Below are 19,423 nucleotides of genomic sequence, written 5' to 3'. Positions count from 1 at the left end.
TATAGGCATAGAATACTCTTCATCGCCTGCTAAATTCCAATCAAGAGGAGAACGAGCACATATAATATAATTTTTAGTTTTAGCTGGGGACAAAACCTTCGACATAACATACCAATGCGCTGTCCACTACACCACGCTCGTTTTATGTACTATAAATATTGCATTTTGTTATTTTTTTCGCCTATGAAATATCATTATATAATACCATTAATCAAATTATTGGAATTTTATATCCATAAGTCTGCTTGATATTATCTGTCCCAGCAAACACAGAACATGTTGTAATATTGCTGTGATGTTGCTACAATATTACAACATTGCCGCAATGTTGCTGCTATGTTCTGTGTTTGCTGGGACAGATAATATGTTCTGGGGTATGTTTAAGTTTAGAGTTGCACTTGATAAACAATTTCGTTTGACAATAGATCGTTAATTTCATTAGACTGAAATCTCAATTCAGTTAAGATTTGTACGGTGTTTTCACCCGCTTGTAGATTTTTATCAGTTCCATGAGAAATGCCAGGTGTACGAGATAAACGAGGAGCAGGATTTGGAATTATGTCGTCTCCTGTAATTGTAAATGTCTGCCTCTGCTTGTTGTGAAGATGCGACGTGGCATCTTTCAAACTTAACATCGGTGTCACGCATGCATCAGTATTATCAAATATAGTGCACCATTCCGCTTGAGTCTTCGTTTTGAAGATTTCCGTGATTTTGCGGCGATTTTCTTCAAAATTGTCGAATTGCGGTACATCGGTGCTTGAAAGACCAAGTTTCTCTAGGAAAATTTTGTAGAACTGTGGTTCTATCGCTCCAACACACATGTAACACTTATCCTTCGTTTCATATGTTTCATAAAAATGTGTTCCTGTATCCAACCTGTGGAAAGAGTAATTAAAAAATTTTCTACAGAAGAAAAATCAAAAGCTCTTGTTTTAAAAAAAAAGTACTTACATATTTCTGCCACGTGGATTTTCCCATATACCCATTTTCTGGGATCTGAATAACCAGGATCCTAAGTATGCTGATCCTTCTACCATTGATGCATCTACTACCTGTCCTACATTACTTTTAGTTCGTTCATACAACGCTAAAATTATTCCAAGAGCGCACATTAAACCACCACCACCAAAACCTGCAGCAAGATTGACGGGTGGTGTAGGTTTCTCATTATATCGGCCAAGTAAAGACAATAAACCTATATTAACAATTTATACATATTATGTATGTGTACACACACACCCAGCTAGCAAAATGACGCAAACTTTGCGTGAAGTTTGCCGCAAACTCGAGCAAACCTTTGCAACAAAATTACGACAAGGTGTGTCCGCATTAAGCTTAGCTTTTGCTGGGAAGACTTGTTGTAAATAGTATGACGCATATTTTATGCAAATAACAGGGTAAAATTTGCTAGTAAAGCATAACAACAAATTTGCAGCAAGAACAAGGCAAACCTTGCTGTACACAATATGATAACAAATTTGTGGCAAGAATAGAGCAAACCTTGCTGTACATAGCATGATAGCAAATTTGTGGCAAAAACAAGGCAAACCTTGCTATGCACAATATGATAGCAAATTTGTGGCAAGAACAGAACAAATATTGTCGAAATTTAGATCAACAAAAATAAAATATTAGACTGATTAGTCCAATATCAAATGTGAATGGTGCAATCGTACTTGGTTCTCTGTTCTCGACGAGCCCCTTTTATTAATCCAGTAGGTAAATCTTTATCACGAGAAATGCGCCATCTCGAGATAGATAGTAAAGTCAGAAATAAAGTTTAAAACCCGATAATGCAACTTTGTTATTTGCATAAAATGTGCGTCATACTATTTGCGACAAGCCTTGCCAACAAAAACTAAGCTGTTTACGGACACACCTTGTCGCAATTTTGTTGCGAAAGTATGCTCGGCAAGTTTTATTTTGTTCTTGCTACTAATTTGCCGTTATTCTGTGCTTAACAAGATTTCCTGTTTCTGCCATAAATTTATTGTCATGTCGTGTAGCAAGGTTTGCTCTGTTATTTGCTTAAATTTTGCATTTTATCATGTCGGAACAAATCTTGTAATTTCTATACGTAATATTTATGTACAAGTCTTTCTCTGTTATTTGCAGCATCGTGTGATGAAAACTTTTGCCGTAAATTTGCTCGAAACTTTTAGAAAACAAAGCAACAGACAATTACTTGTCATAAAATTGTTGTCAAAATTGAAACAATCCTTGCTGTAAAGCTTTCACGATATGTGATTTTAACAGACCTGGCTAGCTGGGCACAGAGTTATCTAGTTATTTCGCTACACACACACACACACACACACACACACACACACGCGCGCGCGCATTACCTGATAAACCTAAATAATTGATGTCATGACCAGCCATATCTGCGTAAGAGCCATTTTGACCATATCCTGTCAATCTAGCATATATCAGTCTTTTATTTGTAACCATAAGTTCTTTTGGGCTAATTTTTAATTTTTCCATGACTCCTATTAATTATAGATTTGTACAAATTAAAAAATTTTATTTTTTATTAATTATATTCTTTATTAATACAGATTTTTTAAATATTATACATTAAATTAAGTTTAAGATTAGAAATCTTTCTCATTAAATTCACAACTGTTATTTAAATTCAACACTACCTAGATAACACAGTGTCTTCTTAAAGAATTCATAAAGTAGTTTTCCTTTCTGAACGGTTTCCTGAGAAATTCATAGAAGAATACTTTAAGAATAACGTAGGAAGTTACATGCACAATGATTCGAATTCCTCAGGACTTCTTAAAGTATTCATATAGAATTACTTGTTGGAATTCCTCAGAACTTTTTAAAATATTTATTAAGACTTCTCCAAGTAGATATCTCAAACGGAATTAAAAAAATTATTTTCAAGATTTCTGATAAATGTTCCGATTTTTATAATATTGGAACGTTTCTCAGAAAAATTTAAAAAATAAAAAATTATAATTAATTTTGTAAAAGGAAGAAGATTATGCCATGTTTCAGCCAAGCCGTAGTCGTATCTGTTAAAGCATGTTTAATTTTTGTACCTGAAAAAACGGTCACCCATCCAAAACGGTCACCCAAGTGTTAACCATCGCCAACGTTGCTTGACTTCGAAGACCGTACGCATCTTAACGCCTCGTGATGATCTATAAACACTTCTTGTTTATGCATACATATTTGTTAATATATTGTTTTGTTAATTATATATAGCGCATTTTGTGTATAAAAGTATAAATTAGCATTTATTAAGCGATATATAATTATAAAAATGTAATTGAGATTATCCAAACACTCGAGTCATTTCTGATAAATACTCAAAATATTCCAAATAATAAATCGCGAAGTATTCATTGCAATGAACCCAGATAGCACAGGACGTCCTCAGGATCATCCTGAATATGTCCCGGGATGTCCTGGGATCTTGTCAGGATATAATAGTTGTATTATTGTAAATATTTTATGTATAAATTTGACTTTTAAAGTAAGTTTAGAATGTTAAATTCTGTAATAGTATTAATATAAATTAAAATTTTACTCATGTCTTGAGGACATCCTTGGGATGTCCTGAGGATATATGTATTCTAGCTGAAAACGTTATTCTTAAAATATTGTATAAAGAGTTTTATTAGCTACAAAATGTCTGAAAATAAACTAAATATAATGACTGTATAAATACCAGACATTTTAGATAGCCCAGAATGTTCTAAGAATATGATATTCTGAAAGTCCTCAGGACATCCTAAGACAGTCCTCAGGACATTCTAAAACAATTTTCAGGACATCCCAAGACAGTCCTTAGGACGTCCTAAGAGAGTCCTCAGGACATCCTACGAAAGTCCTCAGGAAATCCTAAAATAGTATTCAGGGACATCCTGGACGTATAGTAATTTTTGAAAAAGACGGGTAAATTAATATAGCAAGTGAGAAATCTTTGAATATCGTACGTATTTCTAGAATGTATTGCAAAATCAAATGTGTAAAAATGTTGACTTTAAAGTCAGATTGAATGTCTACATTTATTAAAACAATATGGCATATTAGCAATACTAAAAAATTATAAAAAATGACATTAAATAATTTTTTTATTTTATTTTATACAAACGGCGCAAAAACAGTTTTTTAAATATGTTATTCCACATGCTATTTCGCGCGCATATATAAAAATGATTTTAAAAAACTATAAAACTTTATATTTATTTAGACCCGGTTCCACAACTCACGGTTAACTGCTAACGGGAGATTAATCGACTACCTATCTTTCTCTATATTATTATCTAAGGAGAGACAGAAAATCTATTAACCTCCCGTTAGCAGTTAACCGTGAGTTCTGGAACTGGGCCTTATAAAAATATAAGTTAACTATATATGTTTCATCCTTCTGACAACATCTACTGTAATGATCTATAACAAATATGTATGCAAATACTCATGGATCATCACGAAGCGTTAGGAAGCGTATGGTCTTCGAAGTCAAGCATCGTCGGCGATGGTTGATACTTGGATGGGTGACCGTTTTCTCGGGTACAGAGATTAAACATGCTTTAACAGGTACAATTGTCGCTGAAACATGTATAGTCTCTTCTTCCTCTTACAAAATTATCGTAGAGATAATTTGAACTTTTAATTTTTTGTTAAAGTTTTTTTTCAATTCTCAAAAACTGTTAAAAATACTTAGAAATATTTAAAAAATTTTCTAAATTAATCGGAATTTTTTATTTTTTAAATTTTTCTGAGAAACGTTTCAATTCTTATAAAAAATCGATACATTTATCAAAAATCCTAAAAAAAAATCTAAAAAATCTGACAAAAAGTGGTCATTGTTTGCTATTCCTAAGGATGTCCTGAGGAAATCCTATGGTATCTTTAGAACATCCGATGGACTGTCCTCAGGATGTCCGATGGACTGTCCTCAGGATGTCCTAAGGACTAAAAAGTGGCGCTCGTTTGCTATTCCTCAGGATGTCTTGAGAATGTCCCGGGATAACATTAGGATGTCTTCAGGATATCCACGAAGTCCGTCCTGGACGTCCTGAGGACGTCCTAAGGACGTCCGTGTGCTATCTGGGAACTCTTAAAGAATACTTCAATGTGAACTCATTGTGGCTAATTCCTCAAGAATTCTTTATGTATTCATACTTTATGTATTTCTACTTCTACATTAAAATAACTTCTTTAGGAATTTCTGTTCATCTCTGTGTTATCTGGGTAATATATATCTTATATACATACCTCTCCTACATGTATCAATAACAACATCACTTTCGTCACTTAATTTTTTGAAAATATTAATACCCTTTTCAGATTTTAAATTTAATGCTATTGACCTCTTTCCATTGCCCAAACAATCTTCTAACATCTGTCCTTTAATCTGTAATAATGAAAGATCATTAAAATAAAAATGTTAATAAAACTTCAATTTAAAATTATACTTTTATATCATGTGGTAAATATTAATTGGTAAATATTAATAATAAAATGAATAATTTCTGCTATTATTTACATAAATTTTAGCACAATATTCTAATTCATTTTTTAATTACCTTATCTACTCTGATAACAGATGCCCCAAAATCTGCCAAAATCATTCCACAGAAAGGCCCAGGAGCTAGCCCAGCTAGTTCTAAAACTTTGATTCCTTTTAGAGCCATCTGCTTCTATATGATAACAAAATGTCAATTTTATTTAGAAAATGAATTTGATATTTATAATATCAAATAATTCTTTTTTTAACTTCCCCTATAAACCTGTTTTAACAAAAAACCCACATAGCACGGAATATTATAGCAATATCGCAGAAAAATTGCAATATATCAACAATATTACATATTGCAGTAAAATATTACAGAAATATTATTGACATATTACATGTTTATAAATAACATGAAAATATTAGGTTGTATTTATATTGTAACAATTATATTGTAACGATATTACATTTTAAGTAGCAATACGTTAAAATTGATATCACGCATATTAAATTAAGTGAGGGTTTATAATAAGTGTTAGTATGCTTTAAGCCATAAGAAATTGATAAATCGCAGACAAAAATGACAAAAATAATTGATTGTGATTGATTAATTTCTTACGGCTTAGTTTAAAGCTTACTCTAGCTATTTTTAAACTCAATCTAATGTTAAAATGTTATTAATTAGTACGTTTACACGTTATATTATAAATTAATTATAAATACAAAATTAAACATAGTTTGGAAATGTGACTTTAGAAGCAAAAAAATTACACTGTAAATTTATCCATGCAATTTTTAAATAAAAGATATTTGGATGAAAAAATACTATGACAGTTTCAACACTTGTAAAATACTGTAAAAACTAAATTTTTTTTTAACAATTAACGAATTAATAGTTGTAAACAAATATGACTAGATTCTAATACTATACATTTATTTCTTTGCTGTTTATTTACTCAATGAAACAGTTGTCAAAATATTTTATAAATGTGTTAAAACTATCTAGTAAAAATATTTTTTTATTTAGATGTTTTTATTTGAAAATGGTGTAGAATTTTTAGTGTAAATTTCTCGTTTTTGAGGTCTTTTTTTTTATATAAATGTCGAATGAGTATCCAGAACACTAAAGTCCGTATTCTGAACTCACATTTATCTCTAAATGTACGTCTAAATGTGCCAATCAGTTAATAAGATGTCATTTTACATTAGGCTGATTTAAAAGTACATTTAGCGATAAATGTGAGCTCAGAATACGGACCTAAATTTCGCAATATTACAAAAATACTACGTAAATATTACAGTAATACATTTGTGATATATCACCATTATATTACTGTGATCCATTTTGGCGGACATTTTAATATTGTAGTAATATTTCTGTAATAATTCTGCAATTTTTATATTATATTTCACTGTAATATTGTAATAGGAGAACAATATTTCTGTGATACTACCGTAATATTCCGTGCTATGTCGGAATATTATAATTATGAAAACTAGAACCAAGGGACCGATGTGGTTTTGATAGAGCACTAAAAAAGTAAGTATTCTCACGTCCGCCATTTTTCTTCTAACTAGCAGGAAAAATTAGGTATGTTTTGTATACATATACGTCAATAATCTTTGGAAGCACCAAACTTTATGAAACGAAGACACGATATTTATGATCTTGAGACTGTAAAGGTTATTGCAATGTATTATATATATAAAACATTATGCTAGTTACTTGCTGGTTTGAAGAAAAATGGCGGACGTGAGAATACCATAGACTAACGTAGACAGAGCATTACCTATCACTTAGGGCGAGAAGGAGCTGATATTCGCACAGACTTCTATAATATATTAGACTGCTAACCATGATTCCCTAGGCGTACCAGTATATAATGTACATGTTGTACATGACTGAATAACCGATCGGAATGTGTCATTTGCTATGTATGTACATTGTTCGTCAAGTGGAATGTTTATGTACATATATATATGCCAATAAATGTCACATATAGTTGCTACGAGTAATTTGTTGACATTTTTAAAATGTTTATATATATATATATATATTTAAAGAATGATACTTAATAATACTAATAAATATCATTAATATTAGGTTATTTTATACAAAATGCTCTTAAAATGAGGTTATATTATTTGTCCTTTAGTTTTAATACTTAAACAAAAAGAAATGTATACCCTTTCTTATATATATTTGGGCAGCCTTTTATCACATGCCCTAATTATTGTCATTTTATCTTTTTCTTTTATATTTTACAATAACAAAAAAAGAATGATACGTTTAACGCATAAGCACGCATAAGCATCCAAAGAGAACGCTCTCATAACACGTAATATATATATTGTATCATACATCTCACTCACTCCTCTAGTAATCCATAGTCGTAGGACTATAAAATATTAGCCACATTCCAATCGGTAATTCAGTCTGCCGCCTATGAGCTCCTATTTGTACATACTTTTCGGGTACACACTAAATGGAGAATATATAACGAGCCTAGCAGTCTAGTATATTATAGAAGTCTGTGGATATTCGGGGTGAAGAGATAGCCTAGGAACTTCGGTTGAATTCGGGTACGCTCGATAATATTCGACTAATAATTTGACATACGACTGCAAGAGGGAGAGAGAGAGAGCGAGAAAGAGAGAGAACAAGAGCGCGAGCGAGAGAGAATATGATTGCAAGAGGGAGAGAGAGAGCGGGAGAGAAAGAAAGCGTGAACGAGTGAGCGACGGACGATATAATGCCGATCATAGTCGAATCGCGACGGAACTGACCGAAGTTCCTAGCCTCTCCCCTTACCGCAAAAATCAGCTACCCCTCTTCAAAAGGCTCCGTCTACGTTAGTCTATGGAGAATACTTACTTTTTTAGTGCTCTACCGGAATATATTCCAACTCTAGATACAATCGTCTAGTCTATGTTTAGCGTAGTCAGCCGTGCTAGTGGTGCTAGGCTGTACGCAGTTGTTGTATTGGTATAAGAAAACTGAGATAAGTACTCTAAGGCCAGTATTCATAGTCGGATCTTATATTTAAGATCATCTTAAGTACTGTCTTAAGATGCCATCAGCCAATCACAGAGCTGTATTAGCATCTTAAGATATTGCTTGAGACGATCTTGAAATAAGATTTGACTATGAATACCAGCCTAAGTACCAATATTCATAGTCGGATCTTATATTTAAGATCATCTTAAGTACTGTCTTAAGATGCTATCAGCCAATCACAGAGCCGTATTAGCATCTTAAGACATTGCTTGAGACGATCTTGAAATAAGATTCGACTATGAATACCAGCCTAAATGTAAAATTGTTAAGATTTTTATTATAAATTTGCATTTGCTTAGTATCATTTCAATAAATTTTATAAAAATTTAGTAAATTTTTTTTTATTATATTAAGGCTATATTGCAAAAGTGTGTAAAAATACTTTTAAAAAAATTTTTTATTACAAAAAAATTTATTAAATTTTAATCTAAAAAAATCAAAAATCCTGTTATAACAGAAATGTATATTTTATTTTTTTACACGAGTATCAATAAACGTCATATCTGTCAAAACGTGTAGTATCCCGGGAAAAAATATTCATTTCTGATACTATATGTACATATATAAATGAGATACGAACATATATAAATGAGATATAAACATATATAAATTTTACATGTCCATATATGGAGCATATATATTCATATATGATTATTTATCGCCATAAATGATCAGATTGCACATTTAACATGGCATAAAATGTGATCATATTAGTTCATATATGATCAGACATAATGATACATGTATTCAGATATAACACCGTGCCGAAGAATAAATATTCATATCAAATAGTATATGAACATATATAAGTGAAATATGAACAGTATAAATTTTACATGTCCATATATGGAGCATATACATTCATATGTGGTTATTTATCGTCATACATGATCAAATTGCACATTTAACATGGCACAAAATGTGATCATATTAGTTCATATATGATCAAACATAATGATACATGTAGTTAAATATGCCACCGTATCTGGGAATAAATTTTTATATTTAATAGTATATGAACATATGTGAATGAAATATGAACAATATAATTATAAGTTTTACATGTCCACTTATGCAGTATATATATTCATATGTGATTATCTATCTCTATATATGATCAATTGGGATAAATACAAAAAATGTGATAAATTATAAACATATATACTTCGTACGGCCATATATGAGAATATATGATTAAATCATTTTTGTAAATCCTATTTAAGTATGGTCTTATATAACCATATATGGTCTAATGTTCTTGTATATTATCATATGTGACCATGTGGAAGCATTTATATGATCAAATATAATCATATATGAACATATATACTAGGTTTATCCATAACTGGTCCGTGCTTATAAATAGATCCAAGTATATATGTTCATATATGATTATACATGACCATTACAATTTTTTAAACTTTAAGGTTTTTAAATAATAAAATTAAAATGTTACAGAAATAAATAATTTATTATGTAATATATTTTTACTATGCAACATTTAATGTTTAAAAATCTTTTATATCTTAATAATTATAAACAAATCCGATTGTCAATAATTATGTTTAATTTTCTTTTTTACAACCATATGTATATATATATATGTATATTACATACATATATATTTAATAAATATTATATATTGTTCTTATAGACAAACATATTAAGAATATCGTTTAATTAGTAAAAGCATTATAATTTTAACTGAAAATATATAATCAAATACAAACTTATATAGTCATATAGAGTTATATATGATCAGGTCCAATACTATATCTCAAAATAGCTTGTTTAAATATATACAGCCGCGAGTAGTTCGCAAGAAGGCCACTAGGCGAAGGCACGGCGCTTCTCCTTCTCGTGAGAAAATTTACTCCAAAAGGGTTATAAAAGAAAACCATCACTCACGGTTTACTTTTAGCAGTTAGTACCTCACTAGCAGCAAAGTGTAGTATATATTGTTTTTGTTATACGAAGAGAGTTCGTGGGCCTTTGCAACTCAGAGAGAGCTTCCGAAAATTGAAAAAATATAAAAATAAAATTTTGATATTGTGATCTGATTATATATAATTGTATATGATCGTACCTGATCAAACATGAACATATATGATATTACCAAATCATTTTTTATCATATCTGGCCAATTTTCATATATGACCAGACGTGACCAAAAATATACATGATCATTTATGAAGAGATATGAATATTTTTTCCCGGGATTGTTTCACAATGCGGATATTTAATGCAGAGAATTTTCATTACTAATTAAAGTATATAAATTTATATCATTTTTAGGTTTTTTATAACATTTTGTTTTTATAAAATTAGTGTTAACATTTTTGTGTAAAAATTGTAAAATATTTTTTTGTATAAAAATTATAAAATATTTTTCTGTGTAAAAATTGTAAAAGATTTTTACACAGAAATGTTAGCACTAATTTTACCTTCTTTGCAGATTTTTCTGTAAAATTTTTCGGTATATAGACGCTTACGCACGCACGCACGCACGCACGCACGCACGCACGCACGCACGCACGCACACACACACCAACACACCAACACACAAACAGGCGCAAACATATACACAAACGCACATGAGCACACAAAATACACACAATCTATATAAATTTTGCAAATAATTTTGCATCAAATTTTGCAGAAAACATATAAAATTCTGCAAAATATTCTGCAAAAAAATTTTGAAGGCGAAAATCTTGTACAAAAATCTGCAGAAGTTTATGCAAAAAAATATGCAATTCTTTTTGCAGAAATTTTTGCCTACGAGAGGTTTATCGCTGTTCTTGGTTATATTGTTATTTACTTATTCTAGCTGTTTTTCTTTTACGAAACACAGTTGATCATATTTCTAACACAAGTCGACACACATCACTGTTCATTTAGAATTTAATGCAAATATAATCGATATGTTTCTCAGATAGCACAAAGACATCCATTTTATGTCCAATGGATATCCGCTTCTGGAAATTCGGACGTCCATTAAGAATCCAAATAAGGTCCGTCAGACATTCGATGGACGTCCATAGGATATACGTTTGGTACAATTTTGTACATTCATAGAAAGTCCTATAATGGACGTCCATGGGATATATGTTTGTCACAATTTTGCACATTCATAGAAAGTTCGAAATAAATCAAATTTTGGACCTATTATGGTTTGATTATTTCTTTTGGGCTTTTTTCAATTAAAGGGCTTGCTGCAATAGTGGATTAATCCACATTTTGTAAAAATCGTCGACATAAAGCATGGACTGCGCATTTCCTGCAAAAAGCTCTTGAAAAGTGTCCGGCAGAAAGACAAAGAGGAGACGTGGTCCGGGTCAATTTCTTTCTCTGTCTAGCGCCTATTATGCTACTGGTTAGACAAAGACAGCGTTTGACCCGGACTAGAGATACTATAACAGAGATTCGCCAATGTGCCGTCTTGGGGTAAAACCGGATATCGGATATGACGTTTTCGATGACGGTTTACTCTGTTTTCTTTTGACAGGTGACAGGTGACAGGTTAGATCGGCTAGGCTTTCTCTGTCAGTTATATCTATCTTTCTCTCTCATACTTCCGGTTATACCCCAAGCGACGGGAGCCAATCAGAAATCGTTAACGCATTGGCGAATCTCTGTTACAGTATCTCTAACCCGGACCAATTGCTGTGTCCCTCTTTTGGTCGGAAAAAGAAACGAAAAAAAAACGAAAAAAAAAACGGAAAAGAAACGAAAATAAAAAAAACAAAACAATAAAAAACGAAAAAGAAACAATAATATATTACAACGAACATTTAAAAAAATACCAATAATTAATAATGTTAATAATAAATAAAAAAATAACGTATTATTTCATATTATTTTATATTATATCTAAAAGTAGAACAATTAAAATAAACCTTTTGAAAATTAAAAATAATATAATTTATTATTATTTATAAATTAATGTTAATTATAAATATTGTAAATAATATATATATATGTATATATATAATAAAAATAATAAAGATAAATTATATAAAAGTAAGATACAAGTGCAGACATAAATCAAATATCCAGCATAGGACGTTCTATAATAGAATAGAACATCCGTTTAAATTCCAATAATGGACATCCAGTGAATGTCCATTTTATGTCCATGGACATGCGGACCTGAATTGGACTTAAAATGGACGTCCTTGAAACATCCAGTGCTATTTGGGTTTCTATTCGAAAGGAGAGTCGAAGTGTATTCCTTTGAAAAACGCATTTGCTCTTAGTATTTCAATGAAATCTTTTAATGCAAAACTTACGTATTATATATATTTGGACTTTATTAGTGTTTCAGTAATAAAAATATATGCTATATATTACAATATTAAATATTCCCAGTAAACACAGTAATATAGCAGCAGTGTAACAGCAATGTAACCGAATATAACAGATTACGTTACTCTGAAATTACACGTAACTTACATGTAAGTTACAATTTCCGACTCAGCAATATAACATGTTATAATTACATGTTATCTAACCGTTACACAACAGTTACAAAGAAAAATAAAATAAAATAAAAATTTCATTTTTTTGAAATTATTTTTATCAACAGCACATACTACATTTACAATAAATTTATATTAATTAATTAAATTTAAATTAAGTTATTTTTTATTTTATTCTTACTTGCCGCTGCTAGGTTTGAACCCGGGACCTTAGGATGACGAACCTTGTACTCTACCTGCTACGGCAATTTGACTCATCGATATGGGTACTTGTTATTGTCTACATATACCTATATGTTATAAACTGACGCAACTATATTATTTTTTATAAAAGCAATTAAATTTTGCAAAACATATTAAAAATAAATAGCATTAATTTATTTACTTATTAATTTCATTGTTAAATTTATCTTTTTCCATAACTTTAATAATTTGATGGAAATTGCGATCTATTTAGCACTAATCTTTGAAGCGTTCAAATGATTAATTAGATGAATATAGATCGTAATTCTAAAAAAAATTGAATAGTATACATTTATTATTCTGTTTTTGTTTAACACATGATGAATTTCGATTTTGTGCATTTTTTGTGCGCAGTAATTGTAGACAAACCGTTATTTTTGAAAACATTATCTTTCTAATAATTTTTTTATTATTAACTAGATCTATCATTCAAGATGTTATAATGTTGTCTGATTTCTGAGTCAACTACTACGACGCATCGTTCCGTAATAACATTGATACGAACGTGTTATGTTACGATTATACAATTTTTGTTGAATAACTGTAACGCTAAAACGATGTATAACAGCTATATCACTTGCGTATAACAAATATTATAACAGGTTATTTCCATGTCATATAGCACCTACATATCACAAGAATAACAATGTTAAATTACTTGTAACTTCCATGTTATATTGCCGCTATAAAATGTGTTCACTGGGTTACTATATCACGTTTTCTTTAACTGTAGCAAACTGTGCTTAAGTGTATTAAAGTATGTCGATTTGTGTATTAAAAGACAAACAGTCTATATATTTTACCTATAATATATGTATTGCCTATAATATATAAAATCATGTATTTTTAGTACTGGCAGTTCAGGTAGTGAAATATTGAAATGCATTAGTTAGACAGAGATCCAAATTTTCATTCTTTGTACTTCTTTTCTTAATTCTCTCCTTTAAAGTGTCCATAAATATACATCACATATCAATTTTAAACTTATAATAATATCTAATAATAAAATTAGAAAAGATGTATTGCAATGAAGAATAGAATACACCATAAAACATTTATGCTGTATTCTATTTATATATAAAATATAGTATTTTAAACAAATCTGAATCTGCAATATAAAATTCAATTTTTTTGTTGCTAGATAAATTAACAAAAATGTAATTCTATGTGATCGATTAACTGGTAATTTTATTAATAATTAAAATATAAGTACAATGTTTTAACCTTAGTTCTAAACCCTTTTTAAATACATAGGTAATAGATAAAACTCACTTGGAAACAATATAGTCGATAAGTTTATAACAACAAAATTATGAATGACACACTAAATTAAATAAAACATAAAATAAAAATGGATAAAATAATTATATAAAATTAAATTTTTATGGTTTAGTAAATTAAATAATGAAAAACAAGAGAAACTAAAAAATTAGTAAGCAAACTCAAAGACTTATATATTTTGTGTGTCAAAAAGGTATTACAAAGTCAATATATATATAAAACTGAGTAATAAATATGTATGAAACTAAGAGTGTAAAAAAATGAAGTCAATATGTAAAATTAAAGATGTAAAAGAATGATTTCAATAATACGTTTGCACAGTTACAGCAAAGAGTGAGACTAAAATGTCATGGGCATGCAAAGAATAAACACGATACTATATGGATTTATTGATATTCCTTTATTATTGTATATCCTCTTATAAAATAGCCATGTAACCCTAAAGTTGCCTGCTAATCGCGATTGCATTGTTGCCGCTTTATTCCGATCGCGATTGGCTGTCTCGCGCTTGACTCGCTTCGTGTGCGAGAGTCGTGGTTTGACAGTTTAGTCGAGAGTAGCTGTCATTGAATTTTGACAGCTATCATGTGAATATACATATTGATGTGCACGTAACAAATCGGTTATGTGCATATTACATATTAAACACGACTCTGAGGATGTACTATCTGCAATAAAATCATTTGTTGTGAAAAATAAAAACAATTATTTTTTATAATAACAAAAAGTTAAACAAATTTTGCAAAATTTTAAAATGATAAATTACAATTTAATATTTTACATGAAAAAACTTTATGTATATACACATAACACTTAGTGAAAAATAACTCATTGAATTGATATCAAATTAAGAGAGAATTGATATAAATTGCATTGATCAAATCAAATTGATATCAATTTGATAGTTATTTCTCACTGCAAGAGTTAGAAAGATAAACAGTGACAAACAAAAACAAGAAAGATATGAAAAAATAATATGGGCAAAATATAATAGAGTGTATAAAGCAATAAAAATACATGAGAAGCCTTTGTATATTTTAATGGGGTATAAAAGTAGAGAGTCAGTCAATGATAGCAAGATTTAAGTGCGAAAACGAGGCATTAGGGAATAGATATTGAAAAAAAGAAAAAGTGTAATTTTAAATTGCTACACAATTTAAAAGTAGAGACTTTAGAACACTTATTAGAAGAATTTACAAAATTGCGAAGACAAAATTTCTTTGTTAGGAAAATGTTATCAGAGGTAGATATAGGTAACTATTGAAAAATGCTATGTACTCGTCTGGAACTTGCTATAAAATAGTAGTTTACTATTGTAGTGCGGTGCCAGCCGTCTAATAAAAAAATTGTTTAAAAATGCTTAAAGACCGGAATGTAAAAATGTATTAGAGACGAGAAATGAGCGTAAATAGTTATAAAAAATTCTATGTAAATATTTAATCATGCCATGTAACCCCCTTTCAAAGTTTGAGAAGTAAGGGAAAATAAACGAGTTGTGTATATGTTATATGCAATAGTAATTTTATGCAGGGTGTAATAACAAATAAAAAAATAACATTTGGCGCGCGCGAAGCGTGCGCATGTTCTAGTCCTTTCTAAAAAAAGGGCATGGCATCGATACTCGCATTTCTCGAAGTATTGTTGTCGCTTTTCCGCGATGCCGATTGGTTCTCTCGTTGCGCTTACTTCATGTTGCGAGAGTAATCATTGCGATTGAATTTTGACAGCTGTCAAATTTGTGGTCATCTATACCGGATGAGACGAGGAGAGACGGGGAGAGACCGGGAGAGACGGGGAGAGACCGGGAGAGACGGGGAGAGACGGGATGAGACGGGGAGAGACCGGAAGTGACGGAGAGAGACGGGGAGAGACGGGGAGAGACGGGGCGAGACGGGGCGAGACGGGAAAAGACCGGGAGAGATGGGTTGAGACGGGGAGAGACGGGGGAGAGACGGGGGAGACCGGGAGAGACGGGGAGAGACCTCGAAAGACGGAGAAAGAGAGAGAGAGAGAGAGAGAGAGAGAGAGAGAGAGAGAGAGGGGGGAGGGGGGGAGTGCGTGCATCCGTGCGTGTGTACACTGTGGAGTATTTTACTCAAACGAAAGATTTTCGAAAGTTAGTTTTCTCTATTGATTATTTTTTATTTGGTTATTTTTTAATTTATTAATTTCTATATGTGCACGCGTACGTGTGCATGCATATGTCACGTATTATTTTATAACTAGGAATAATAGTTAATTAATTAATGTGTATAAAGTTCCAAAAATGTTGATCTTATTTTACATAGAAAGATACATATAATGTCAAAGTATTTAATAATTTATTAACAATTGTAATTTTGTTTTTCAAACTATGCCGTCAATCTCTAATGCTAATTAAAGAAAAAAAAACAAGAAAAAGAAGAGTCAGAGCTGACAACATTTCGTTACATTTTAGTGTCAATATCATATTACTTTAAAGAAGATTTATGTATGTTGTGTATATTGTTTTTCTTTTTTTCTTTTTTTATGTGTATGATATTTTTAAAGAAGAAAGAAAATTAGATAATAAATTAATGTATGTAAGTATGCTCTCTCTCTCTCTCTCTCTCTCTCTCTCTCTCTCTCTCTCTCTCTCTCTCTCTCTCTCTCTCTCTCTCTCTCTCTCTCTCTCTCTCTCTCTCTCACTTTCCCTATTTCCTTTCCCTTTCTTTTTGTATATAATTATTTATTTATATAATTATTATTGCAATTGTTATTAAAAAAATACATAAATTAACGCGTAGCGCGCGCCTGTGTTGTTCTAGTGAATTTAAACTCTCTGTATTCTTTTGTAAATTTTTTTGTAAATTATATGTAATACTATGTATATTTTTGGACACTTTTATATAAGAAAAAATATTTCTGCGAACAGTTATTCATGAATATATGTAATTAAGTTATAAAATATTAAATTAATTTAATAATAGAAAGCAAAGTGTGTTTCATCAGTCATTTCATCAGTGTGTTTCTTCTGATAATATATTTTTATTGCATTGATTTTATGTGCAGGTGCAGTTAAATTACGATTTTCCAATAGTTTAGTAATGGCATTTTATAATTAATATTTATACGTGCAATTTCTTTTTTGTAATATCTATTGTGGTATGAAATAAAGAATGATGTAATGTGATGCGATAAAGAATACACGAAACTATTGTACAATTGATATAATACAAACAAAAGTATAACTGACACTAAAATAAAGAATTATAATATATTTTTGTATTTATTTTGTTTCTGCTTATATTTAATATAACTTAATTAATTTTAATTTTAAATTTTTTTTTGTAGAGTTTAGTCAAAGTGATGTCAAAATGCCGTCAAATTGATAAAAAGACATGATGTTAAAATGACATCTGTTTGATGATCCGATATCAAAATCTACTTAAAGTATGGGACGTTTTGCAGTCAAAAAGCCATCATATTGATATCATTTTGACATTATTTTGACATCGTGTCTTTTTATCAATTTGATGGCATTTTGACATCACTTTGACTAAGCAGTTTTCACTGAGAGAATTACAATTGCTAAAAGGTTAGAGAAATTAAACAGTACTCACTTAATATAATTAAGTTCGAGTTTGATTCAGCCAAAAGGTCGTCGGAGGTAGACGCTGATACTGCTGAGGTTGATCACTGAATTTATAAACTGACGCGAAAATTAAAGAATTAGTGACTGACGAGAAAGGTGACAAAAAAGTGACGCTTCGGCCTCTGTGCGCTGATTTAAATAGGGCGCGGACAAAGGGATTGAGTAAATCTAGAGAGCCTCTGAGGGAGAGAGTGGCAAACCGCGTCTCTTCTGATTCGATGCGGGCGTTAAGCATGCGGTCACATGATCAGTTTGTCTCTCTCTCTCTCTCTCTCTCTCTCTCTCTCTCTCTCTCTCTCTCTCTCTCTCTCTCTCTCTCTCTCTCTCTCAGAGGCTCACTAAAACAGAGAGACTGCGTCTCTTTTGATTCGATGGGGGCATTCACGTGATTAGTATGCTACTCTCTCCTTCAGAGGCTCTCTAAGCAAATCGCTCAGCGGCCGCTAGCGCTCCGGAGCAGCGATGTCAGTTCAGATGCTTTCGCCAGCAAATCTGCCTGCACCGCCTGCACGCAGCGCCCGTGGAGGGGGCCTCCACTCCTCGGACAGTGTCGAGCGGCGGGAGCATCTACTGTCTCCTTTGCTCCTCACTCCGTCTCTATCCCACTCGAACTGTCTTTTTTTATCTCGAGCTGTTCTCGACTCTGCTTTTCTCTCACAGCTAGTCGTATGATTTCGTGTGCAGGCGGTGCAGGCAGATTTGCTGGTACAAAATCCATTTGTCATTTCTCCACGTGGTGCACATCGGGTCACTTTGACGACGGCGGTATGATTGAGTTAAACAGCGATAAAATCAATGTGCAATATTATATTAATACTCAAAATTCATGATATTAAAAAAATACCGTATTTCCTAGACAGCACACAGATATCCTAACGACATCCATAAAATGTCCTTAACGGATATTAAGGATATCCACAAAACATCCGTTTTACATCTTTTGGATATTCTATGGACGTCCATGGGATATTGGTTTATGAAACTGGTGGACATGCTATATCCGTAAAATATGTCCGATGGACGTTCTATGGACGTCCTATGGACGTGATAAAAAGCGGCATTCAAAATTAAATTTTACATTAAATAAAAAGGTAAAAATAGAATAAAATATTTAATATAAATATTAATTTAACAAATTATATTATTCTTTTGATAGATTATACATTAAACAATTTTAATTAAATAATTTTATTTTTACACACACACACACACACACACACACACACACACACACACACACACGCACGCACACGCACACATACATATAT

At 31.1% G+C, this 19,423-nt stretch overlaps 2 protein-coding genes across 4 annotated transcripts in view; both read right to left on the bottom strand.

Annotated features, from left to right (window-relative positions):
* LOC118647631 overlaps positions 1 to 19,423 on the bottom strand; it is a 377,709-nt gene that overhangs the window by 351,213 nt on the left and 7,073 nt on the right. The window lies entirely within an intron of this gene.
* LOC105834184 (alpha-methylacyl-CoA racemase) lies at positions 298 to 18,927 on the bottom strand. 2 transcript variants are annotated; one of them, XM_036292894.1, is made up of 6 exons: positions 18,124 to 18,927; positions 5,553 to 5,666; positions 5,242 to 5,380; positions 2,349 to 2,492; positions 955 to 1,198; positions 298 to 879 (listed from the first exon to the last, which is right to left on the bottom strand). In XM_036292894.1, the coding sequence occupies exons 2-6, from the start codon at positions 5,658 to 5,660 to the stop codon at positions 387 to 389; spliced, it is 1,128 nt and encodes a 375-aa protein (XP_036148787.1). In that variant the 5' UTR covers positions 5,661 to 5,666; positions 18,124 to 18,927; the 3' UTR covers positions 298 to 386. The 2 variants fall into 2 exon arrangements, with proteins under 2 accessions (XP_036148787.1, XP_036148788.1); XM_036292895.1 differs by having other exon boundaries at positions 955 to 1,135.

The sequence above is a fragment of the Monomorium pharaonis genome, chromosome 10 (genome assembly GCF_013373865.1).
Source record: "Monomorium pharaonis isolate MP-MQ-018 chromosome 10, ASM1337386v2, whole genome shotgun sequence".
Lineage (NCBI taxonomy): Eukaryota > Metazoa > Arthropoda > Insecta > Hymenoptera > Formicidae > Monomorium > Monomorium pharaonis.
This window is presented reverse-complemented; position numbering and strand designations above follow the sequence as displayed.